At 42.8% G+C, this 25,073-nt stretch overlaps 2 protein-coding genes across 4 annotated transcripts in view; one reads left to right on the top strand and one right to left on the bottom strand.

The window, feature by feature from the left end:
- Nucleotides 1-324: 324 nt before the first annotated feature.
- Nucleotides 325-1,512, top strand: gjd6 (gap junction protein delta 6). The gene has a single exon (XM_056413151.1). It carries the CDS (start codon nucleotides 325-327, stop codon nucleotides 1,510-1,512), a length of 1,188 nt encoding a protein of 395 aa, XP_056269126.1.
- A 1,861-nt stretch (nucleotides 1,513-3,373) lies between these two features.
- The window catches only part of sh3gl3a (SH3-domain GRB2-like 3a), a 36,977-nt gene continuing 15,277 nt past the window's right edge, over nucleotides 3,374-25,073 (bottom strand). For 2 of the 3 annotated variants that reach the window (XM_056412962.1, XM_056412961.1), the window contains exons 2-11: nucleotides 13,372-13,440; nucleotides 12,722-12,794; nucleotides 12,472-12,615; nucleotides 11,328-11,461; nucleotides 10,858-11,016; nucleotides 10,411-10,514; nucleotides 9,574-9,698; nucleotides 9,435-9,467; nucleotides 8,792-8,857; nucleotides 3,374-8,022 (exon numbers count right to left, since the gene is read on the bottom strand). In XM_056412962.1, coding sequence (XP_056268937.1) covers nucleotides 7,820-8,022; nucleotides 8,792-8,857; nucleotides 9,435-9,467; nucleotides 9,574-9,698; nucleotides 10,411-10,514; nucleotides 10,858-11,016; nucleotides 11,328-11,461; nucleotides 12,472-12,615; nucleotides 12,722-12,794; nucleotides 13,372-13,440 — 1,110 coding nt within the window. In that variant the 3' untranslated portion in view covers nucleotides 3,374-7,819. The remainder of the gene's footprint in view (nucleotides 8,023-8,791; nucleotides 8,858-9,434; nucleotides 9,468-9,573; nucleotides 9,699-10,410; nucleotides 10,515-10,857; nucleotides 11,017-11,327; nucleotides 11,462-12,471; nucleotides 12,616-12,721; nucleotides 12,795-13,371; nucleotides 13,441-25,073) is intronic. The other variant, XM_056412963.1, reaches the window with a different exon arrangement.

Genomic DNA, 25,073 nt, shown 5'->3' with positions numbered 1-25,073 from the left:
GACTTATGTCAAGTGGATATCCTTATCTAGGAAAGATGAGGTGGTTCTCTCTTGCAATGGCTCCAGTGCTCTCAAAGCAGCCAGGCAGAAAGCTCCCTCCGTCAGGGAGGCTAGCTGTTTGGATTTTACAATTGAGAATTAAAACCTCAAAACCAGAGGGTGGTGTAGATTAGACAGGGTCGTGTAGCTCAGATCAGGTCCTCTGGTTTAGGTTAACAGCAAGTCTAACTTGAGCTTGAGAGGAGAAGGGGATCCGTCCAGAGCAGATTGCTCTCCTGCAGGCAGCTGGTCCCTCCTCGAGGCAGCCGACAGCCACAGGCCACCATGACGGAGTGGACTTTGCTCAAACGACTCCTGGATGCTGTCCACCAGCACTCCACCATGATCGGGCGCCTGTGGCTCACCGTCATGGTCATTTTCCGGCTGCTCATCGTTGCTGTGGCGACTGAGGACGTGTACACCGACGAGCAGCAGATGTTTGTGTGCAACACGCTGCAGCCGGGATGCTCCACCGTCTGCTATGACGCGTTCGCGCCCATCTCGCAACCTCGCTTCTGGGTGTTCCACATCATCAGCGTCTCCACACCATCCCTCTGCTTCATCATCTACACTTGGCATAACCTGTCCAAGCTGCCTCACAATACCACCCAGAGGCAACGGCATGGACCAGGAGGCCCTAAGGTGGGAAAAGGCAGTGGACGGGAGGTGTATGACCTAAGCTGCGACTCGGACAGTTGCTCCATCCGCTCCCATAAGCATCTGGGTCACAGCGTGGCGGATGTGCTGGAGGGCGTTGCCGCTCAGACCCACCTGAGGGGAGACCCCAACAACATTGTGTCCTTGAGCCACGCCAGAGGTTACACCGTCATAGAGGGGAATGCAGAGGGTCATGTGGTCTCTGGAGGGGTTTTGTCGAAATGTTATATCTTCCATGTGTGTGTACGGGCAGTTCTGGAGGTGGGCTTTGTCACGGCTCAATGGAAGCTGTTTGGCTTCCAGGTACCTGTCCATTTCCTGTGTACCTCGACCCCTTGCAGCCAGCCGGTGGACTGCTACGTGTCCAGGCCCACGGAGAAGACCATCTTTTTGCTCTTCATGTTTTGTGTGGGGATTTTCTGTATCCTGCTTAACCTGCTGGAGCTCAACCATCTGGGCTGGAAGAAGATCAGGCAGGTTGTGAAGCTGAGGGAGAGGGTGTCCTGGGCAGGTTGTCCAGGTATAAGAGGGGGGTATGAAACCTTCCCCTTAGACAGCCCCTCTCTCACATCTTCTTTGGGCTGCAGGGACATGACCAGCACCACTTGCCTGCCCACTTTGGACCTGGTGATGGGGCATCAGCCTGACTGGACCTGTGCTGTGAACAGTGGCAGGATGAGGGAGCCTGAGGAGGTCAGAGAGATTGGACCAGAGCAACCAAAGACACAGGAGTCCCATAAAGGAGAGCAGCAGCCTCTGAGGAGTAAGAGAGCCATCAGAGAGTCTAAACAAAGAAGTGCTGAGTGCTGGATATAGTCCACAATCATTGCTGCCTTTGTTAGTTTGACTCCTGGATCTCACTTTGGAAATTAAAGGGGTACCAGACAAATGTAATAGTTTACAGGATTGGGTTATCCAAATTACAATTTAGTTACTTTTAGTTTAATTTAGATAGACTGTACAGAGATTAAACAGTACCAGGATATTTGTGTGATATACAAAAGTTTAATCCACACTCAAACTAATTTGTCTAAAATTGAAGTGACAGATTTCTCAAAACCTAAACAATTATGCATATGTTTTAGGTTTGATGCAGTCTAATCCTGCAGTTAATCCTACCTTTATGAAGGTTATAATGTTCAGGTTTTGAGAAATGTGCCGATTCAACTTCATGGTCAGGTGGCTGGGCTGTATGGCGCTACACTAATGCATGTTGTGTAACTTGTGTGAACTACCCTTTACTTCACCATAAACCAGCAGACCAGAGATCCTCCTGGTTAAACTTATCATATCCATCTTTGTGATTGGATTCATTGCGTGAACAACTAAGTGGAGCGACCAAATAGCTCTTGACAAGAAATATTGGTTTGATTGCCGATACTGGTACTTTCACATGGGGGATTTTATAGTGTTTCCAGTACCATATGGATATTTTGGAGGCTTTAATGGACACAAAATCCATGTGGATGTGCTCCGTATGTGTTCACAATGCATAGGGACAATTCATGACAGGGTGTAAACATATACTGTACTTGAATAAATATGAGGACTGATGAGAGGGTTGCTTATTTCAGGCAGTAACCACCACACAATTGTAACACCAAACAGTGCCTATTGTTTCATCATCCCAGGTTACATGACTAGAGTTTCCTTTGAATAGCTCTCAGAGGCTGGGAAGTAAAATGATAGAGTATTAAGTTACACAGTAAGACAATTGCAAATATAAAACATGTAGAATGAATAATTCTACCCAGTCATTTGACCAGAACAAAAGAAAATGGCAAATGTTGTTAGTTGTTATGGCGACAACATATATCATCCATCACTGATGCTGAGGGATACGTTCTGGCCAACATCCTGTGTCCCAGTTCATCCCATAGGTGTTGGATAGGGTGGGGGTCAGGGCTCCGTGCAGGCTAGCTCCTCCACACTGGGGAAGCCATTTGTCATTGCACCTAGTTTTGTGTATAGAACTAGATGTTGACCCAAAAGTAAGAGGCACACTATAGCCTAAAATATCATTGTGTGCTGTAATATTAAACGTTCAAAGTACAAGGAAACAGCCACACAACAAGAAGTACACAAACGTGACTTACAGGTCACACACATGGACATGGTGGCTCCTTATTTGCTTGTTTTATTTATGCAATATATTTATTAATATATTCAATTTACAACATCTAAAAAACACCTTTTGCATATATTATGCTACTGAAATAAATTAAACACAGAGCTGTGCATCCTGTTCGCATTGCGTTGTAGTTGGTTGTAAAATGAATACTGAATAATGAATACTGCAAAGGCAAACAGAGGTACAGTGTTGAGAGATCTTGTTTTAGTGTATCAAAAGTCAGGCATTTATACTGTAGTGATGGCAAAAACATAAAAGTGAAGAAGGCTTACCTGGTTTTCAGTCTTAAATCAAACAATTTAGGAAGAGAAGGTTAGTATGGATGGTTCCACTTGGGTCATGATTTGTTAAGTTTCAGTCTTTGTCCCCGTTTCTTACCTGGAGACTGAAATAAACCTTCGGATGGATTTACTGTGATGCATTTAGTTGTACTGTGTTGCAGATAGCACCCTGTGCTAAGAGTTACACAGTATGTGTAATCCATAATGTCAAACATTAGGGGAAAAAGTAACTTGCAACATCTTGAACATCTAGGCAATTTCAAGCTAAGTATCCATACATTTTATTCTTTTTCTCTCTAATGTATATAAAGTTGAGTTGGTCCACAACACATAAAAAGACAAAACATAATGAATTCATCAAGTACATATTGGGAAAAAATAAGAACACACTTTTGGAGGAAGAAAAAGTCCCATCAAATCTGGAATAAAACCCGGCATTCATATATAATGGTCATATAAATAAAGGCTGGGCACTCATTTACCAGCTAAATATGAACTTTTATTTTGTATTACTTGTAATCTGATAGCACAATTGGTAAATTCAGCGTAGTTTACACTTCCACAGCACTTATTCCATCAGCGTTGTCATGCTCAACACTTCTGCGTTGCTCTTCTTCTTAAAGTTATGAAACTCAACATTCCCTACAAATTTATCATATTAAAAGATTACCAGGAACATAAATGATTATTTTCAAAAAATCATGTGGTTCTAATATCCTTAAGGTTTGTAAAGGGAAATCATATTCCTGTTAGAGATGAGAAACCAGACCAATCTAGTCTAACCTCAACCGCAAGTCGTTTCATCCAATTATTTCACACTTTAACCACATGGTTTTGTAGTTGTGTTTTTGTGATACGAAGCTGATATAAAACATTCATGAAACATTTTTTGCTTTACAAATGATTTCCTCAAACTCATTGGTGGTTCTCAGAAATGTAAGCCAAAAGAAACAACTTCATCAGTACGGCCACACAGAACCTACAGTCTCCGTTTATCACACACTAATGAAGTAACGGGAGCATCTACGTCAATGGATTGGATACTTTTTCCAATCTAAACAATAAAAGTTGATATTCTGGATTCAATATAGTACAGTCCAAAGAACATCTGTGGTACAAATCTAAGTCTCATATACATCTGATATGGCAGTGATTCTAACCTTGGTGTGAATAACACAAAGTGCAACGCTGATGAAAAAGAGAAATAAACATACATAATAAAACAAAATGGTGCTTGTCTATAAACATATGTGTTAGGTAGATTCTAAAGCTTCAGTGCAAAACAGACGACATTTCAAAAAAGCACTTTCAATCGGTTTCAGTGTGATAAGGCATTCATCCGACAAAGAGTGGGCACTACGGTCCTTACAATATGTCACAATAGGTCAGAGCACGTAAACACACACATACAGAGAGTGAGTGAGTGAGAGAGATTCAGAAAGATGGGAGTTCAGTTCAGTTCATCTTGCTCGTAAAAATACGTGTTTTGGACGACAGTTAAGAGCACAGCAGGCAACACAGGCAGTCAGTTTGAGGAGGGGGGCTGGGAGTGGGGGCTGTAGAGTTACACCAAACAGGTAGAGTCTTAACAGGAGTCATTTACACCCCCTGCTGTCTACCAGTACATCCCAGCACTGGTGACTCTGCCAGTTAGGTGGGATCACTGGATCACAAGAGCTGTGGCTTAGGAGGTCCAAACATTCATAAAGCATGTATGAAAATGAATAGGAATGGAGTGTTTTTTTGTGGAAAGGAACAGTGACAAGCAGCTCAAGCCTCCATGAAGCAAATGTTGTAGCCCACATTTTTATGTTTGGGTTTTATTTTGTGTAACTTTGGCCATCGTTTCTACCAGATATCCAACAGGGCAAGAAACAAGCAGGCACATTCTTAAAGCCAACTTCATCCAGAATCTAAATTCTTTTCTTTTTGGCAGTAGAACTGAAAGGGAGACTGCTGATTGCACATCCACCAACATTTCCCCCCTTGGTTCCATAAATACACCTTCTAATCCCTGCCCTGCATGTGGGTCCTCCCCGACTGATCATAACAGATGGATTGTTTGTAACAGATCGTCTGGGTAATAATAAATGTGGCTTACCTCTAGGCTTATTAAATCAGTTATTGGCCACTTGGTCCAACTCCATAATAAGCTGAAATCACACACATATTTCAACATATGTCCCAAAAAGCAGTATTTACACACCCAGCAGGAACTAAGTAGTGTAGCCTTCATGTGGAGTATTGTTTCTGCTCTCATTAGCACTCTTTTTAGCTCTATTTTTCTCTCCACCAACTCCTGTGGAAAGATATCTTTATTTATAGCTCCTAAATGCTCCACTAGGTTCACCAGCTAGTCTCTAACTGTGTCTGTATGCCTGATGCTGAGGTTGACAGGCAGTAGTATAAGAGGTGAAAGTAGCTACCTACTGCTGCTGGAAACAAATGAACGAGAGTTCTCTGAACCATAACTGTAAATGTACAAAATAAAAAAAATTAAAGATCCATCCATCCATCTATCTAGATCCTCCTCTGTTGCTCTCCTCCAGGTTTCTTCCCTTTTTTTCCCCCTGAAGGGTTATTTGGGAGTTTTTCCTGGTCCGATGTGAGGTTTTGGGGCAGGGATGTCTATGTGTACAGATTGTAAAGCACTCCGAGACAAATTTGTAATTTGTGAAATTGGGCTATACAAATAAACTGAATTGAATTGAATTGAATCTACCCCTGGGGGTAAATACCAATTACCACAACAACAATCTATAGAGCGGAGGGGATAGAGTTTACAACCCGTCTAATTGTCTGACTGCAGGTGTTTCCTGTCTCATATGTCACCATGTTACATTTATCAGCAACTCAAATAGTACAATAGTATTGTACTGATAGAAATGATGGCCAAAACTACGACATTAAATAAGCTCTATTTAGTTGAAATGATCCTTGAACTTTGGTAAGTCTTCACTTGAGTGCCGACACATCCCTGTGAAGTGTTGGCAATTTGGCTTGTGTTTGGACAATAACACAGAACATGAAATACTAAAAAATAAAAGACATTGATGGAATACAGCAGTGTGGCATCCATAGTGGAGGTCTTCTAGGGAGAGAGAATATTTTGAGTGACAGTAAAAACATACAGGCAGCCCATCCACTTTCTTTTTAAAAGGGGTCAGTTCACACAAATCCTATTTTCAAGCCATCTTTTTAATTTATTTTTAACCTTGGGTGTGTCACATTGAATAAACCAGCAGGAGTACGATAGCTCTTAAGAAGGATCCAAACAAACAGTGTTTCCAACTCTTTTTCTGTGAAAGCAGCACTTGCTCCAAAAGTCGCTAAATCTAGTGAGAAGGTTTCCATGTCAACTCCAAAATGATCATTATGAACCTAAACATCCAACATGTTTAGGTGAAGAGCTATCAGCTTGTTGAAGGCTGGTGGTGACACACAATGAGTGCACAGGCAGAGTGCACACAGGTCTGTCCAGTGGTTTCATTCTGGCATTACAGTCCTGATACAGTCAAAGATATCCCTTTGTTTTCTTTTTGCCAGAGAATTTCAACAAATATAACTAAAACACATTTCTAAAATACATTACCTGCTATAATTGTCTTCTAAGGATGATTTGGGTGAACCAACTGTTGAAACAGCAGCTAATTCCTCCAGGGCTCTCAAGTTTTGAAGACAGGCAAGAGTGACATTTCCATCAGCAGAACGACATTTTCGGATATCAGTCAGTCGCGCGCAATTCCAGGATGCTTTATTTTCATTGGTTGCTGGATTAAATTTTACCCAGATACAACAGATACGTTTTTTTTCCTGATTGGCTATTGTGTAGCCCATTTCTTTTTTTTGATTGGCTGATAAGTGGCACCTCACAGCAGAACTCCAGGGGAGCGCTTGTTTCCTCCATGGTGAGGGCAGCGCGGCCAGCTCATGTTTGCACGCTGCGGCACATTAAAACATTAAATAGCCAAGTTTTTTTCATCGTGAGAAATACGATGTGTGGCGGGAGTGCGTGACTTAAGACCGAAATGCGTGAGTGTCACGCTCAATGCGTGACACTTGAGAGCCCTGTTCCTCTGACTACATTCATAATTGGATCATGCTAGCTCCTTAGCTAGCTCGTATGTTGTGAGCATGATGCGAGGCATCCATGACGGTGCATGCCATCCCTATAATGGGATTAAAGAAGCGAATGCAAAGCCCCTCCTTATTTTGGGGCTACCTATATGAGAGTGTGATACATTATCCTGAAATGAAAACAATGTAACTATAATGCAAAGGAAAGCTTATAAAGTGTTTGCAGGGACAAAAAGATGCTGTCACGATGTCCAGTGGTGAACTTCAAAGAGAGTCCAGAAGCCTCAGTGTGCGGTGAAGAACGAGCAGACAGGAGAGCAATGTCAACTGAGGGACTGACCTTGGTCAGACCCAGAGGACATGGAGGATCAGACCAAGCAGAGGGTCCCACTTAAGGTCTTGGTTTTCAGTTGGCTTCAGGTTCATAAATATCAACAGAGAAAGCAATTCAACCAGCAACATGTTTTTATCTCATGTCACAACTAGGCCCTACTACCTCTCTGGCTCCATTTGAAAAATGAGTAGAAATAAATTCTTTCCCAGCTTCGGGCTGAGCTGGCCCCGTCAATTTTCAGGGCCGAGTGGGTTCAGAGTCTGAGGAAGGGAGTCTTGATAGGACTTGAGGTGCCGGTCTTCACTGAGGCAGGGGGACGATGACGTCCACGTAGTTGATGGGGAAAAAGCCGGACTCGCCGCTGATCATGCCCTCGTACCAGTTTTCATCTATCTGGTTGGTGAGGATGATGATGTCCCCCTCCTTGAAGCCTAGCTCGCCCTCGTTCTCTGGCTCGAAGTCATAGAGGGAGCGGCAGCACGGCTGGTCCAACACTTCGCTCTCTGCGCCACAGGAAGATACATTTTAGGATGAAAATTGTCTTCTTTCCTACCAACTAACAATTTATTTAATTATCAAGTAATTCATTATTTTATAGAACAGATTCTTTTCCAATTAGTCATTGGGAAATTGCCCGAAAGGAGATTTATAAGATGTCTTTTAATTGCTTATTAAAAAAAGTCCACCTGCTGATGCCTTGGCTGAAAGCCCAGAGTTGCTAGTAAGAGGACCTTGAGTGGATGGTGTTTACTCAGTTGACAATGCTCATACTGAGCATACTGCATACTGTCTTCATTACAACCCAAGTGACCTTTATCTGCTGCTGAAGGTCATGAGATATGGTTAAAGACACAAACTAAAGCTAATTAATCAGTAAAGTGGAGTTAAGATTTCATCAAATATCTTAGATTTTCTTTGCCATTTACACGACAACTGAACAAACCCCCAGCTGCTGATGAAGACCCTAAGATGCATTTGAAAGCAGAGAAGAAAATAGAACTCGAGTGGATGGGGTTTTGCTCATTTGTCAGCACTTAGTGCTAATACTGAGACATCTCCATCATAACCGAGGAAACTCTATATCTCCGAGATCACGAAAACACTTCAAACTCGTTTGAAATTGCTCCTTTTTTCCGACTGTCCAAAACCCGAAGACCCTCCCATTTCAGAGTAGGAGCGTGTTTACTTGAATATGAATTTCATTATTCAGCAAAAGAGTCGTTGGTGTGTCATCATGAACGTGCGAATGCAGAGTCGGTGTGCGTTACTCACGGTGAATATTGCCATTGATTATGGGGCTCTCAGGCCATGACAGTGAAACAGAAGTTATATGATCAGCTGGGTGAGATGTAAAGACACATGAAGATGGTGTTGAGTACCAAACAACACAAAACAATGCACACACTCAATTTATGAAGAATAAATCATCCAGTTAATCTGCTGTGGTCCACTGCGCGAGCACTAGTTGTGTCTAACTTCTACCAGTAGAGGGCAGCAGCGCTTTTTTCAGATACTGAGCATGTTAACAGTAAACTAACACCAGTTAGTATATATTAACAGCCACTTTACTTAATTGTTCTCAAAAATAATTAGCATAACATTCCGTTTTTCAATTATTTAGTCGCAGCTGCTATGAAGCATTTTATTTTTGGTAATAATGACAAATCGCTGGTCTCAATTAAAGCTAAGAACTATTTTTGTCATTAAAAAGCAAACGGCTATCATAGCAACAAACAAACTAAAACAGTTTGTCAGGAAGTTCATGGTGGATGGGGAACAAGTGGAATGTTTATTGTCAGTTTCAAAAGATGGGAATATTCTAAAATAGTATAGACAGCAATTAGCATTTAGTGAGAGAGGATAAATATACTTTGTGCATTTACAGACCATCAACACTGTATAAAGAAATACCTACCGTTACCATTGATTGTTGGGTTGATCTGGATATCTGCAGAGATAATAGAAATAAATGTCTATATACTTGAAGGCAAAGCAAACAATAAAGATGGGGCTGACAGAGGAAGTTACATATTGGAAAAAAGAAAAGTAAGTACCGCTGGATTTGAGTGAGGAGCTGTAGGACAGGCTGTTGTGCCGACTGTTGTCCAGGGTCTCGATGCTGCTCCTGATGGACTTCGGTTTGAACTCTCTCTTGGGCCGGCTGCTGGTTGTGGATATCCTGGGGTAAGAGCAAACTTCTCAGTCTCATTAACAGGACATGCTGCTGATATACTTGTGTTTAGAGTCCATGGAGGACAAGGAACGCTTTTTCTCCTGCATGGGTAAGTGCTGCACTTCAGCCTCTTGAGGCCACCATGGGTATTACAACAACAAACACTTTTTTGAAAAGATTATTAAAATGACTGGCCCAAACTTTTTTTTCTTTTCATTTTGTTTTATCGCTCACCTGTTTTTACACAAAGTATCACTATTGTATTTGAAGTTTTTACTTCCCCCTGTCTTGTCCTTCACTCTCAGCTGGCACAAGTATTTTGTAGAGGTCATCCAGGAATAAAATGAGGCACTCGTTGTATGGACCAATTACCAGTTTACAATGTTGTATGTGTGGTGGATGTAGTAAAATGGAGTGTTAATACACAGCAGTTTGGTGGTGGCTGAGTTTGATAAAAGAAGAAAGACATGTTTGACATTTAAGTATTTTGTTTTCCTTCTTCTTTAAATCATAGCCGAAAGGAAAATAAATCACATTTGTATTCTGCTCACAGACCTGCTGTCACCACATTGAGCATCTCTCATTGAAAGTCTCAACCACTCCGAGTGAAATTACATTGATTTTGGAGAAGCAAATCCAGACTCAGATTGTCATCCTCCCACAGGGGCTGAAGGCTGCAAAGTAATCAGTGACGGCAAAGTGAAGTGCTTTTCCTCACCTTTCCTGCAGCTTTCCACTGAGCTCCTGTAGGATTTCACACGACTGCCGATGGTACTCTGCGGCCGCCTCAATCAGCGCCAGTAGCTGGCTCGCCTGCTCTACCTATTGGCAACAAAAACACACACACAAACACACACACACAGAATTGAGGCAGGATCTGAATTTACACTGAATGTCACTCCATTATAAAATCATGCCTAAGTCTGTCTCGTCTAACAGAGGCAGAGGGGTTGTTGAACATGTTTAGTTGAACAATGCTTGTGTTTCCATGATGCGTTGTGTATTAATGAATCCATGCCGCTGTCCGTGGTGCTGGCAAAGCACGCAGACCTTTTGTCTGAGTCACGCCAGAGTCACAAAACGAGCAAACTCCTGTTATAAATAAACAAATGCCCGACTGCCTATTGGTCTGTTCTTCATTGAGAAGTTTTATCCTGTCTCTTACATCATTTTCCAGGAAGTTAAACATGCTCTTCTCCGCCAGCTCTTTGCTCTCATCGAACTTCTCCACGGCCTGCCGGATTTCCTCGTCTGGGACTTTTCCCTGGCGCTTCTTCTTGTAGTCAAAGTCCAAGCGGCGGCCCTCCAGCTTCTTCAGGTGGTGCTGCAAGCCAAAACAATGCATTGTGAAAAGCGATAAGTTAGCTGGAGGTTATCTTTTAAACAGAGCACAAGTCAATGTGTTCTTGTTCTTTCAAAAACTAACTCTTAGTTTTAGTAACCATTTCAGTCTCAGTTTCAGAAATGTTACACCCTTTATTCATGGTAAAACATATAGGAGTGCAGGAATTTTACCGGATATATCAGAAGGTAAAAATGTCTCAAAGTTTTTCACTAAATAATATGAAGGAGGAGACAAATCAAGCACACAGCGACAGCTCTCTCCCCGCCTGTAATAACACAAAAGAGTTGTACCGTGATTTCTTTGAGGTCCTTGTCCTGTAGATTCTGTAGGGGGTCAATGAAGTTTTGTTTGACACCTATATCCAGGGAGTCCTTCACATCTGCCATCTGCCTCATGGCCTCGCCCATATCCACCAGAGCACAGCCTACAGGACAGAGCACATCATCTCAGTTAATCGACGCGACAACACAGAAGTCCTTTGAAGACATGAAGTCTGACTGTTCAAAGGAAATCAGAAGCAGGTCAGAAACCAATGAGTCTTCACACTAAATTGTGATGAAATGTACACGTTAGGAAGAAGAATAGAATAGGAACGGGGCCAATAGAGTATATAGGCCTGTTGCTAGTTACCCTCCTCACCCCCCGGTAAACACTGTGAGTTCTTTCAGGACTGTTATTAAGTTATTTACCTTGTCTTGATGAAACCTGGCTTTGTTATTGTCAGCTTAAGTTAATTCACACCCAGAGTCATATTAATACTCACATTCCTAGAAGCACCAGCCGAGGAGGTGGAGTAGCAGCCATCTTTGACTCTGGCCTGTTAATAAACCCGAAACCTGAATTATATAAATTAACTCTTTCGTCTTTCACAACCAACCTGGGAAACACTACAGCTAATTCTAGGATGGGAGGAAGAGCCTTCAGCTATCAAGCTCTTCTCCCGTGAAACCAGCTTCCACTGTCCGTCTCATTTAGTATTACACTCATAGTTAGGGCTGGCTCATGATCATCGTTTGTTATGCTGCTTTAGTCCTAGACTGCTCGAGAAACTTCAGAGGATCCACTGAGCTCCTTTCTCCTCCTCACCATTATTTTCCTTATCCAGTGCTAGGGTCATGGGACAGAGGAAGTCTTACCGATTGTAAAAAAACTTTTGAGGCAAATTTGTGAATTGTTATATCGGGCTATACAAATAAAATGGAATTAAAAAATGAAATGCATTTCCAATTCAGCACCTTTGAATCCTGTATTGACATTTTGTTGTGCGTGAAGTTCTGCTGATGTTGCAAATGTGAACTCCAGGAGGAGTGTGTCATTGCTCCTCAGCTGTGTGCCAGTCAAAAGCAGGAATTGAACGTGCTGAACGAGAAACCAATTCACCTCTCTGCAGCCCTGTCCACTATCTAAGAACTTATAGTAGATGAGGATCACTACCAAACACAGAGTCCTCTCCCAGTTCATGGCCGTAACGCAGCATGCAGTCTCCCAGCAGGCCTTCAGTCTGAGGGTAGCCAGTGGTCTTCACCTGCCCTCGGATCTTAGACACCGTGTTCAGCATGTTCAGTTTGGCTCGGGAGGCTGTGGAGGGAAACAAATAATACCACACACAGGATTCATTGAGCCAGTTGTATTGGTAGACACAGTAACTTTACCAAAATATCATATGGTCCAGCTTTTTGTTTACCTGGGTTCGGCTGGAGGTATTCTGTTGTTTTGGACAAGAGATCAAACACAGACTTGTTGGTCACCTCAATTTTCTAAAAGGAGCAGGACAAGAACGCTTACAAAATATTTGTATTCATTTACGTGTAAATATGTTCTGGTTCTACAGGGTGTTTGAAACACTACAGTCAGTAAGTGATTCAGACCCAGGCTGGGTTTATGGTTACAATATTTCGAACAAAATGTGAATGATGATCCAATGTGTGACTAAACTCCTTAACTTAAAAGGCAACCCTTCAATGCCAGTTCAAATCAACGTGTGTGTGTGTGTGTGTGTGTGTGATCAGAGTAATTCTACAGTATTTCTGTTAAGTTAATTTAGACATTTAGATATAAAGTAACCTTCAAGTGATGAAGATCAATACATATACATGTATTTATTGATTATTAAATTATGTTTTATAATGTGGACACAGCTTTTAGTCATCACATCTGTCCAGGTCAAATTGATAACTATAAGCAGATGATCATCTTATCCAATTTTGTTTTGTTTTCCTTAATAACAATTGAATTGACACTTGGCTATTAATTACATGAACAGCTTCACTATTTACAGGGTTGCTGTTTTGTTTGGTAAAGGTTTACGAACCAGTCCACCTGTAGTGAACTCACCCTCTCCATCTCCATGAAGTCTTCGTCCAGCTTGGTCCCCTCTGCCCCGCTGATCTTTTCACTGAGTAGCTGCACAAAGAGAGCAGAGAGAGGATACTTAGGAATACAAAGGGGACAGGAGGAGGGATGGAGTTCACGGTGAAGTCGCTGCAGAAGCATCTATCATCAGGGTTTTAGCCAGACCCAGCAGGCACCTCGTGGTCAATACCATTGTGGGTGTGTTCCACATGTATACAGTGTGATGGTCTGCCCTGCCCCTGTGTTGATCCACCAGTGGATAACCACCTCGTAAACATGAGTTTATGGTCTCAATCTCTAGTTTCAAGTATTCTTCAATACAGCATGATGTCCATTTGGTAAATTATCGTCATTTAGAGTCAAACAGACTATAAAGCAGGGTGTGCTTTAGGGTGGGGCTACAAGGTGATTGAAAGATTGCTGCCGCTACCTCTCGAGAGCCTCTACGTGACTTCCTTTATATTCCAAATATGGTAACTTCTGTTCTTTCCATTCCGTTATCCAAACAGTTTCCTATTTTTAGGGAGGTGGGGGCGCTGGAGCTGATGATTGCAAAGAACCACTTCCTGGTGACATCTCGGACCTTTAGAGTCCTGTTCTTCCCAGTGGTTCTCCAGACGTAACACACTCAGTGTATTAAAACTTTTCATGTTGCTTTTGTTTTTACTCCTCAACAGAAGAACGATACCTGAGATAATAATTATTCAATAAAATGAAATTGACTGAAGTGAAGTATCAATATATTAAATAAATCAACCCTTGACTACACATCCAGTGTAGGCACGGAAATTATTTCATAATTTAAGTGTGTTTGGACTTAACCAACCATTCATAAGCAATGTACTATTTGAAAGAGAAGAAAAAACACCCGTTGATCAGTTTTTTCTCTAAAAAGTGTTCATGCTCATTAGTGCGATTGATACATTTGCTTTTGAGATTTGGATTTAGTTCTTTCGGGAAATGATTGCTTTGGTTAATAAACTGGTATTATATGATACGAGCACATCCACCATCAACACTTGTCCCCTAACAGAAGTAATACTGTTGCCCCTGCATGGTAGTCAGACAAATGGAACTTTGACACCATTCCTCTGGTAGATTTAAAGAGGATTACAATTGTGTGAGTACAATTAATGGACTAATTCTGAAAGATTTAGGGCAGTCAGTTCATGTTCAAAAACTGAAAAATCAACCCTGTCCCAAGTTCAGTAGTCATTGTAAATATAACCACCTATTTCTGTCTACTTATTTTTCAGTCAGTAGAGACTCTATAAACCTAGCTATAAACTATATATATAAACCTCATGGTTAGCAAACTATATTCGATTATGTATATTTAGGCGTTTCCTGTAAAAACTGTAAGCTATGGATGGATAATGAATGGATTTCACATCGACAGTACACTCTAAGAAAAAAAAAGTTGAGTCAACTTTAAAAAGTGAGGCAACCAGCTGCAAAGCCTTTTTGAGTTCACTCAACTAAGGGCTAATGTGTTGTGTCAACTTATGATAAGAAGTTCACTCAAATTGATATCTTAAGTTTGTCAAACGTAACATTACTATTCAGACGTACTTATGTATTTAAGTTAACACTACTTAAAATATTGCATTTGATAGTTACATCTACTCATGTACTTAAGTTCAGAACACTTAAAATGTTAAATTGGAGAAACTTTAAATTGTGTGTTCTTGTAGATTAAAAACATACATCAACAGCACTTAACATTTTTTGTTGAGAAATGTTTTGTTGAGAGAAATTACTTTTAACTTTAAATGTTTTGTTACCAAATTTCACTGCCCATTATTTGAGTACTCAACATTCTTTGCAAAGTTGCCTTCATTTAAATTAATTAAAAATGTACACCGTTTTCTTTGGAAAAGTCAACAGTTAAAGAAAACAAACTTCTTCAAACACAAAATGTTTATTAACAATAACTAAACATTTGTTTGCATAACTATATGAATTCCAGGTGTCAATACTTTAACATAGACAGCAGAGGGTCAAAATCCTTAAAAATCAAAATGGCTGCATAAAGAAAAAAAAAGAAAAAATTCTATTTTGTGAATCCAAAATCAAGGCCTTGAAACAAGCTTTGGAACATGGTTGTGACACGTGTGTAGCCGTCACGAGTAGGTTCCCCCCCCCCTAAAGCACCAATAAGCAACAAGTAGCCAGAGGGATATTCGGTAATAAGGTTTATTCCGACAGCAGACTGTGTCTCTGCTCTCCACGCTCCTCTCATCTCCTGTCTGTCCAGCTCCTTTATGGAGACAGACTCAGATAACCAACACAGATCGTCATCAGCTGGACTGATTACCAATCTGATTACCAATCAGTCCAGCTGATGACAATCAGACACCGTTCCTGAACCACACCCCACTCCACCCACTCTGCAGCCGAGCCTTAACACCCCGCTGCCACAATGGTATATGATGGAACATATATACAACACAGAAGGACAATGGCATTCCCTTGAAACTGGGCTGCTTGAGAAAACAAGCATACAGAGACTATAATAAATATTCACCGCCTCTTTTAAATTTTCATTTTTTTTCTTCCCATTCTGTAACAATACAATTTAAAAGTCAAAAGACATTTTTATGCAGATTTTTAAAACTAAAATATACCACTTTCATACAAGAGTCACCTCCTACACATTAGTATTATAGTATTTCAATCTTCATAGTCTGTTAAATTAAATAAATAAATTGAGCAAAATATATGTATTTACATATATATATATGTATTTATATATGTATTTGTATATATATATATATATATATGTGTGTGTTTACTGACATACATGCGCAGTGGCCTTAGTTAACTCAGCAGATGCCCAAACCACTATATTAAGTTTTCTCAACTTAACATTTTAAGTGGATTCCACTCTTTATTAATGAAATTGACATTTTGAGTTAGTTCAACTTCTTAAAAAGGCATTTGTTGACTCAACTTAAAAAAATGTGTTGGGACAACAAATTTGAAGTTGGGCTTTTTAGAGTGTAGCCACCAGCTCAACCTCGAGGACAGACCGCTCTGTTGTCGAAGACCATCGCCCACGCCAACGGATGTGTCCCACGAATCAGACAGGGACAAGATAGAAGAAGACAAAGAAGTCGTTTTGGATTGAGGCCATACATGTACGTGTCGGGACCTGAAGCCGGCAGTGATGCTGGTAAAGAGGAGGAACAGGCTCATCCCTGAGAGGGAGCCGATGGATTCCGATGCTGAGCTTGTGTCTATTTTAAAAAGGCTTTAATTTGACACAAAATAAAGCATGACAAGGATGTCTCAACATTTTAGTTTTAAAGGAAACGACAGACTCTAAAATACCAAACTGTTTTTTGTGTCATTGTTGGGTCAGACACTGGCATATAGGTGACCACGTTTGACCTAAAACAACCACGACTCAATGTGCCACGACAAAACAACTAGTATTTCATTGCAAATATTGAATACATAAATGGAAGGAAATACCAAAAACCAGATGATTTGAAGCCTTTCTAATGACAGTTTTGGTTTGCAGTTGTGTAGGGCAGTCCAACTCTCTCACCAAAGAAACAAAGCTTCCTTCAGGAACAGTTCAGTAAAGTAGCAGCACTTTAAACATAGGGCAGACTTGATGATGCACAGACGCTGCCCAGCTAAAAGCATCCCAATTAGCAGCTCCACTAACAACACAACATTTAACAGGGAGCGAATAAGTGGGAAAACCTGGAGATCGACCAAGAATAGAAAGGAGACTTGTGTCATCACGATCCTCTCCATATGGCAGAGTCAACAGGGACATTATTATGATTACCGGTACTTAGTGCATACTGCATAATAACTTCGATTCAAAATGCATTGGAAAGCTAAGCACAAGACGTCATGCTGTGGACAACGTTGTATGGTGGAATCAGAGCGATATAACAAGCAATGCCCAGCTGAGAAATGCATGTTTTTGCTCTACATTAGATATCGTTGTTCTTGTTGACATAACAGTGGTTGTCCATGAAGTTGTACCCTGGGATATTCAGGTTACCCAATGACCTGTCTCACGGCTAGGAGAAAGGTCAAGCTAAGTCTGCTGATCAAACAGTCGAATTTGGAAACTAGCAACGAGATTGACAATTCCAATTCGTCGTCAATTCAAAATGACACCGTCGGTGCAGCGCTGTAGACGACACAAATGCTCTGCGCTCCGGCCTCAGTGGTGGAGTGTCAGCTGGCTTGTGATCACAACTATCTTTTAAGTAATTGAAAATATTGAAGGTTAATGTGTGCACTCTCAATTACTGGTATACAAAATACATGCAGTTGTTTTTATCCATTTTCTTGCTTTTTAAATGCTGGTATCCTGGACCTTCCATCTACAGATCCATTGACCCATCAGCACTGAAGTCCTTGTGTGTCCCTCAAGTCACACTGACATCAGCCTGTCCAGCATCTCAACTTTCAGAGATGACCTCCACTTGGTCTTGATTCTGCTTACACAGCTGAGTCCTCTCACACATCCAGCTGAGGAGAACGGGGTGGATACTGTATGTAGCTGTTTGTTACCTTCGCATTGAAAATGAGGAAGGTTATGTTTTGATCACCGTGTATTTATTTATTTATTTGTATGCGTGTTACTCGCATAACACAAAAAGTATTAAAAAGAATCGCATGAAATTTGGTGGGATGATTGGTTATTATCCGGGGACCATTTGATTAGATTTTGGGATCGATCGGGTCAAAGGTCAAGGTCATGAAAAGGTCAAGATCTTCTTGAATCGCATGACATTTGGTGGGATGATTGGTTATTATCCGGGGACCATTTGATTAGATTTTGGGATCAATTGGATCAAAGGTCAAGGTCATGAAAAGGTCAACATCTTCTTTTTACCATAGCACGGTCAATTAGTATCCAATTGGCATGCAACTAATGCCAAAATGTTCATAATTCAATGCCCAATCTTGTGATATGCGAAGGTATGTGCTCTACCGAGTGCCCATTCTAGTTTTATATGTTAGGAAATGGTTTCCAATGCAAACCTGGCAGCCCGATTGTCTGCTTTATTTGATTTACTTTATGCTATTTGACTTTATTTATCCAACTTATTTTTTGGAATGATTTCAATGTTATTCCATTAATATTATTAGATATATAATCTATCTATGATTAGATATATAATCTAATCACTTTTGTGTGTTTAATACAAAGCACTAATTGCCCACATTTAAAAGGTGCTTAAAAATAAATTTGGTAAACGGCCAATTTCTTAAGGAAGTGTTAATGGTTTCATCAATGCACCACTACTCAAATACTCTTTATCTGAAGGTAAATGTGCAGCGTCTTGTGGTGTTTTATGATTGATTATGATGGGTGCTTTTATGATGTGACTCTAAACAGCCTTGGAGCTGACACTTCTGAACATCTTCCGGCATGTGATTCAGACTCTGAGAGATGCAAACATCGCTACGTAACGCTCCTAGTTACACGCTCCTAGTTAGCCTGATGGATGAGTGGGAGAGAAGCAGGGTAGGAAGTTGCGGCCATGTCGGTAAATGACGACAGGAGCACTGGAGAAAGCAATTAAATCAATTGACCCACTGAGTACAATTAAATCCACAATGCAATTATCGAACAACAGGACTGAGGCCAATGCCACACATTAAATACTGATGGGTTTCAGTTCTCCGGTGATCGGGTAATAAGTGACCTGCAGTCTGTTTCACCAGCTGATGGGAAGTTTAACTTCTGACTGACTGCTGCATTGCAACTAAGTTTCACAATAAACGTGCCACTTTAATTAGTTAACCCATTGCTAGACCAAGATACAGGTCAATCTTAATGTGGACCATTCAGTAGTTTTATAAATACAAGCACAGGTGGTTTAGCCAACAAGGGACCATACAAACCCTGTCTTTCTCCAGGTGTTCAGTGTGTGTCTAAGTCTAAGGCTCCACTACGAGTGCTGCCAGGAGAATTGTAGGAACCAAGTGGGTCAGAGCGTGGATAAAATTAGCAGACTGAGAGAGAGCGGAGAAATGAGCCAAGTGTGGCTGCCAGAGCATTTCTAGGACAGTCGAGGGGCAGCGTGCTGAGAGAAATGAACAGGAAGGTCCCACTGTACATTTTTACAGTAACCAACAATGTACTGTAGATCATCACTGTAACCAACAGTGTACTGTATATTATCACATTAACCAACAATGTACTGTAGATTATCACAGTAAACTCTTGCAAACAGCAGTGTTTGCTGGGACAATGACAGTGCTCCAGGGGAAGATACATTAGTACAAGCTGCAGCAGCAGGTGACAGCTGGAGCAACAAATGACTGTTTCTGTCGCTGCTTTTAATCCACGCTGACGGCATCGGAGCTCCACATTAGCACTGCAGTCATCTTTGTTTGTAGTTGTTTCTTTGATTGTGTTGTTAGGTCTTCCTGTGGGGGGAAGGCACTCACTTGTTTCTTTCTTCGTTGAACACACGCACACACACACACACACACACACGCACGCACACACGCGTGGATTCAACTTTGTTCATCAGCTGTAACGTAAACTGCAAATGTTAGCTTCCTTGGATAAATACAGTAGCTTGCTACCTTGTCTGTTAGGGTCCTGGTTTGAAGCTTTGTGTCCCGAGAAACTACAAATGAGACACTAAAATGTAACAATGATTGACAGCGGGGCTCCAGACTAACTTGTTCACCACCATCCTGAAACATCATTTCCTGAAGTAAATGTCAAACAAATCTAAATAATATCCTTATATTTTGTTATTTTCATGGCCATATGCATAAAAACACACATGTAATGAAAAGGAAATATAGGATTGTTCTGCTATTTCAATACTTGCTTTAATAAAAAAAAGAATAGCTTAGCATACATAGTTTTGATTGTATTGTATATACTGCTTAGAGCTATGAAGTGAATGCTGGACTAGTTACGCAGACAGCGCTTAATTTTCTCCTGATTTGCCACTGGTGTGTCCTAATGTTAGGGAAATATGTGGCTTGTGATGAACTGGGTCCAATACTTAATTCAGTGACTATGGTGCTAAAGAATCGGTCAAAATATGTGTTCACATTTACTTCTCCCATTTGAGTTACCAGACTCAGGAACTGCAGCTAGTCTCCTAGAGAAGAAGTGCACCATCTCCTTTCTTTTGCATCCCTTTGTACACTCCAGCAATGTTTAGTGTTTCCCCCACCATTCTATCAGGGTGACGGCCCGCCCCCCTGAAATCTCCGCCCGCCACCCTGTAATTTTCTCTATAGCGCCATGCAGATTACAGCAGAAGTAATTTAAGGTCCCTTTTCTTAAAGAGCACGTCTTTGTTCTTTTATTAAACAAACTAAACAGCCGTTTGTTATTGATCGTATCTACACAACAGCATGTCATTTCTGTCTCTACGTGTCGCGTTAACACTTCTCGGCTCTCCGTCTCGCGTGCCGCACACTCCTACTAGCACTCTCCGTCTCGCGCGCCGCCGCAGGTGCCCTTTCCTATCTCAGGGGGGGCATCGTGAAGGAGTTAAGCTTAGGGCACCAACATGGCTAGCAGCGGCACTAGTCCCCCCCCCCCCCCGAAGCTGTAAACCTAGGGGAAACACTGCCGTTAGCTACACAAATTACCCAAGATAGAGAAACTAGTCGTTATGCTCAAATCTCCCTCTATTGTAACATTAAAGCAAATTATTCTGTTAAAGAAAAGAAAAAAAGCCAATAAATTGGACCTGTTGGTAAGAAATTGGTCAATAAACCAATTATTGCTGATAATATACAGCCATGTAATGTGAATTATGCTCTATTAGAACACTAATGAAGTCAAACCAGAGCTCATTCATCAACGATACAGTGTATCCAGCTTTAAAATTATGCATTATTTAAATCACAAACAATTCCTTCATCAAAATATGCGATGAAGCATTGAGACCTAAACCATGAGATGAAGACAATTAGTCTGGACAAGTCATGAGGCCTTCCAGGCTGGTTAGATAGATAGATAGATAGATATATACTTTATTAATCCCCAAGGGGAAATTTGTCGTGACAGTAGCAGCAACACACAAGAATAAAAAACAAAACGCAAAATATAAGAAACAGGGATGAAAGATATAGAAGTATACAAGTAAGATAAAAGTAAAATACAAAACAAAATATATATGTAAATATACAACACACATGCATACACAACACACAACAACACTGACAAATCAAATACAAAAATATTAAATATAGACAGAGTGCAAAAAGCAAAGTGTGTGTATGAGTGCAGAGCAAATGAAATGAAATGTGTGTATGTGTGTAGTGCAAACAAATGAGATGTGTGAAGTGCAGATCAACATAGTGTAAGTATTCAGTGATTGCACTATGATCTGGCAAGAGGTGATCTGTTGTAGAGCCTCATAGCCGTCGGCAGGAATGTTCTCCTGTATCTGTCCTTGTGGCAGCGGAGCGTGAGGAGACGTCTGGAGAAAGTACTCCTCTGTCCCTGTAGGAGGTGGTGGAGGGTGGTCCGGGTTGTCCAATATGGACACAAGTTTCTTCAACGTCCTCCTCTCCACCACCTGTTCCAGGTGCTCCAGCTGGCAGCCGATGATGGAGCCAGCCTTCCTAACCAGTTTGTTGAGACGGCTGGTGTCACCGGCTCCGATGCTGCTCCCCCAGCAGACAATGGCAAAGTGCAGCACACTGGCGACAACCGACTGGTAGAATAACTCCAGCATCTTGCTGCACACGTTGAAGGATCGAAGCTTTCTCAGGAAAAAGAGTCGACTCATCCCCTTCTTGTACACAGCGTTGATGTTGGCCTTCCAGTTCAGTCGGCTGTCGATGGAGACGCCCAGGTACTCCTCCACCATGTCCACGTCCACTCCCAGGACACTCAGAGGTGTAGGAGCTGTCGCCTTCCTCCTGAAGTCCACCACCATCTCTCTGGTCTTGGCCACGTTCAGCCGAAGGTGATTCTCATCGGCCCACTTTACAAAGTCACTCACCACTGCCCTGTACTCCTCCTCCCGTCCATCCCTAATACACCCGACCACTGCAGAATCATCAGAGTACTTCTGCAGATGGCATGACTCCGTGTTGTACTGGAAGTCACTGGTGAAGAGGAAGGGAGACAGAACAGTTCCCTGTGGGGCTCCAACATCACTGACCACCGTTCCAGACAGCACACGGCCCATTCTGACAAACTGTGGCCTGCCTGTGAGGTAGTCAGTGATCCAGGAGATGGTGGACGCATCCACACCGACCACCCGCAGCTTCTCACTCAGCAGCAGTGGCTGGATGGTGTTAAATGCACTGGAGAAGTCAAAGAAAGTGACTCTCACAGAGACACCGGTTCCATCCAGGTGCGACTGAGCTCGTTGCAGCAGGTAGATGATGGCGTCGTCCACTCCCACATGAGGCTGTTCACTAAGGAAAACCACGCCAGCAGTGATACATGTTTACAGTTAGTTTATTGTGAAATAAATGAATGGAGGGTTGATTATGTCTGGAACGAGAAGGGTCGTGAAGAGCGGGTTGGAGGGGTGCTATTGGAGACTGCTGACGTCTGGTGGTTAGAGGGAACGGCGGGGGTGGAGACTCGTGGGTGGGGGTTGTCTCTTCTGAAGCTCTGGCTGTGCAGAGTCCCCAAAAGATGGCTTGATGAAAAGCGTGCATGCCCGTTACGAGTGTTGTTAGGTAGGAGCGGGTATCGGAGAGGACAGTGAGGGAGGACCATGGCCAAGTGTCTAAAGCTGTGGTTGCTTAGAGGTTTGGCTGGCGACGAGCGTTTGAGTAGGCGTGGTTAGGGTCATGACGCCATGAGTCTAGTCGAAAGGCGAAGGTGAGTTGAGGCGGACAAAGTTGTTGCTCTTGCAGAGTTTAGGGTTATGGATGCTGTGTCGGCAGGACGGAGATGTCGGGCGTGGTCGAAGTTCGAGGTGGTAAACTGGAGGATGCGGGAGGCCGGAAGCCAGGGAGACTATCGAATCTAATACTTGTCTGTGCAGAGAAAGCACTAGCCTGAGCTGCGAGTGTGGCTGTGTAGGGAACTGAAGTGGGAGGCAGACTGTTGCGTGTGCAGTTGGTTCGTCTTTATGGGGCCCGCTGCTGCGTGGCTATGTGTTTGTGGGTTGAGGCTGATGCAGAGCCCCAAAAGAGTGGATATCTCTTTCTACGACGCGACAAGGTTACTATGCGTTAGATGCGTATGATGAAACATTCCTGTTATTGGGATGGTCAGAAAATGATGACGATAAGACTACTGATAGCGCAGGGTCGGATGGTAGAATAATGGTAGTGGGGTGAGGAAAGGTAGAGGCCTTTGTAGTAGCGATTCGACGGCTTGTGAAGGTAGTGGTGGATGGCAGGATCACGGTACGGGTGTGAGCAGGATCCTTGAAGACCTGTGTGGCGAACAGGCGACAGGTTCAAGCACGGTTAGTTGGGTGCAATTATGAAAGCGATAAGGCTGGAGTGTAGGTAGCGGGTGTATTTGCGATCCATGGAACCTGTGGAGCGAGAAAGTACGAAGACAGAATCGAGCGAGGTTAGTAGTCGGTGTGAGGGTTGAGGAAGGAAGACGTTATCCTCGCCATTCAACTGGGATAGGAAGGGAGGGGGTGCGAGGAAGGAGGAAGTTACTCGCGATTTGAGTACGACCGGGAGAGGATGACCGGTGGGGTCAGGGTTCGGATGCAACCGCAGTCGGAGGAAACCTGTGAAACGAACGAAGCAACGAGGACAGGATCAGGAGAGGTTAGTAGTGTACATTAGTTTATGCAGGTGGGATATGGGGTGCGGGTGGTGTGATGGAAGGATAGAGGGTAGAAAAGGATGTGGGGATTAGGGTAGGGGGATGTAGGGATTAGGGTAGGGGTAAAGGGATGAGAGGATGTGAGGATTAGGGTAGAGGGGGAAGGGATGTAGAGATTCGGGTAGGGGTGAATGGATGGGGTGGTGGTCGAGGCATGATGGTAGAAGAGCCGCGATGGCTGTCTGGTCGGGAGTCGGAGGCTGGTGCGTATGAGTTGGTCTTCCTGCACGAGGAACCGAAAGTGAGTCAGTGGTCAGGTTTTGACCCCTTGGATGGAAGGCTCGGATGTTATGTCGACGCTATTTCTGAATAGATTGCAACGGTGCTGGACCGTTCGTGTATGCCTCGGAATGGCTCCGGCGTGCCGACAGGTGGAACATTGGAGCGAGAGAGGAGGCCCGAGCGGTGGGCGGCCATGTCTGACCGGCTGCAGGAGCAGCAACCACGCAATGCGCCTCGCAGTCTCCGCCGAGAAACAACTCTATTTCGGGCGCTCCTCTGGCGTATCCGCCGATGGCTGTGCTGACCTCGGCCCCCGTACCTCCAGAGAGTGAGGGGTGCGAGGAAGGAGGAAGTTACTCGCGATTTTGAGTACGACTGGGAGAGGATGACCAGTGGGATCAGGGTTCGGATGTAACCGCGGTACAAGGAAACGGGGAAGCAACAAGGACAGAAAGAGGGTCGAGGGGGAAGGGATGTAGGGATTAGGGTCGGGGTGAAGGGATGAAGGGCAGAGGGATCGAGACATTAAGAGACGGGGTCGAAAGATGGAGGAGATGTAGGGTAAGGGGTGGTGGTCGAGGCATGAAGGTAGAGGAGCCGCGATGGCTGTCCGGTTGGGAGTCGGAGGCTGGTGCGTATGAGTTGGTCTTCCTGCACGAGGAACCGAAAGTGAGTCACTGGTCAA

The sequence above is a fragment of the Pseudoliparis swirei genome, chromosome 4 (assembly GCF_029220125.1).
Source record: "Pseudoliparis swirei isolate HS2019 ecotype Mariana Trench chromosome 4, NWPU_hadal_v1, whole genome shotgun sequence".
NCBI classification, from domain to species: Eukaryota; Metazoa; Chordata; class Actinopteri; order Perciformes; family Liparidae; genus Pseudoliparis; species Pseudoliparis swirei.
This window is presented reverse-complemented; position numbering and strand designations above follow the sequence as displayed.

Coding starts and splice junctions, on each gene's coding strand:
- gjd6 (XM_056413151.1), top strand. CDS start 325: ATGACGGAGTGGACTTTGCTCAAACGACTCCTGGATGCTGTCCACCAG.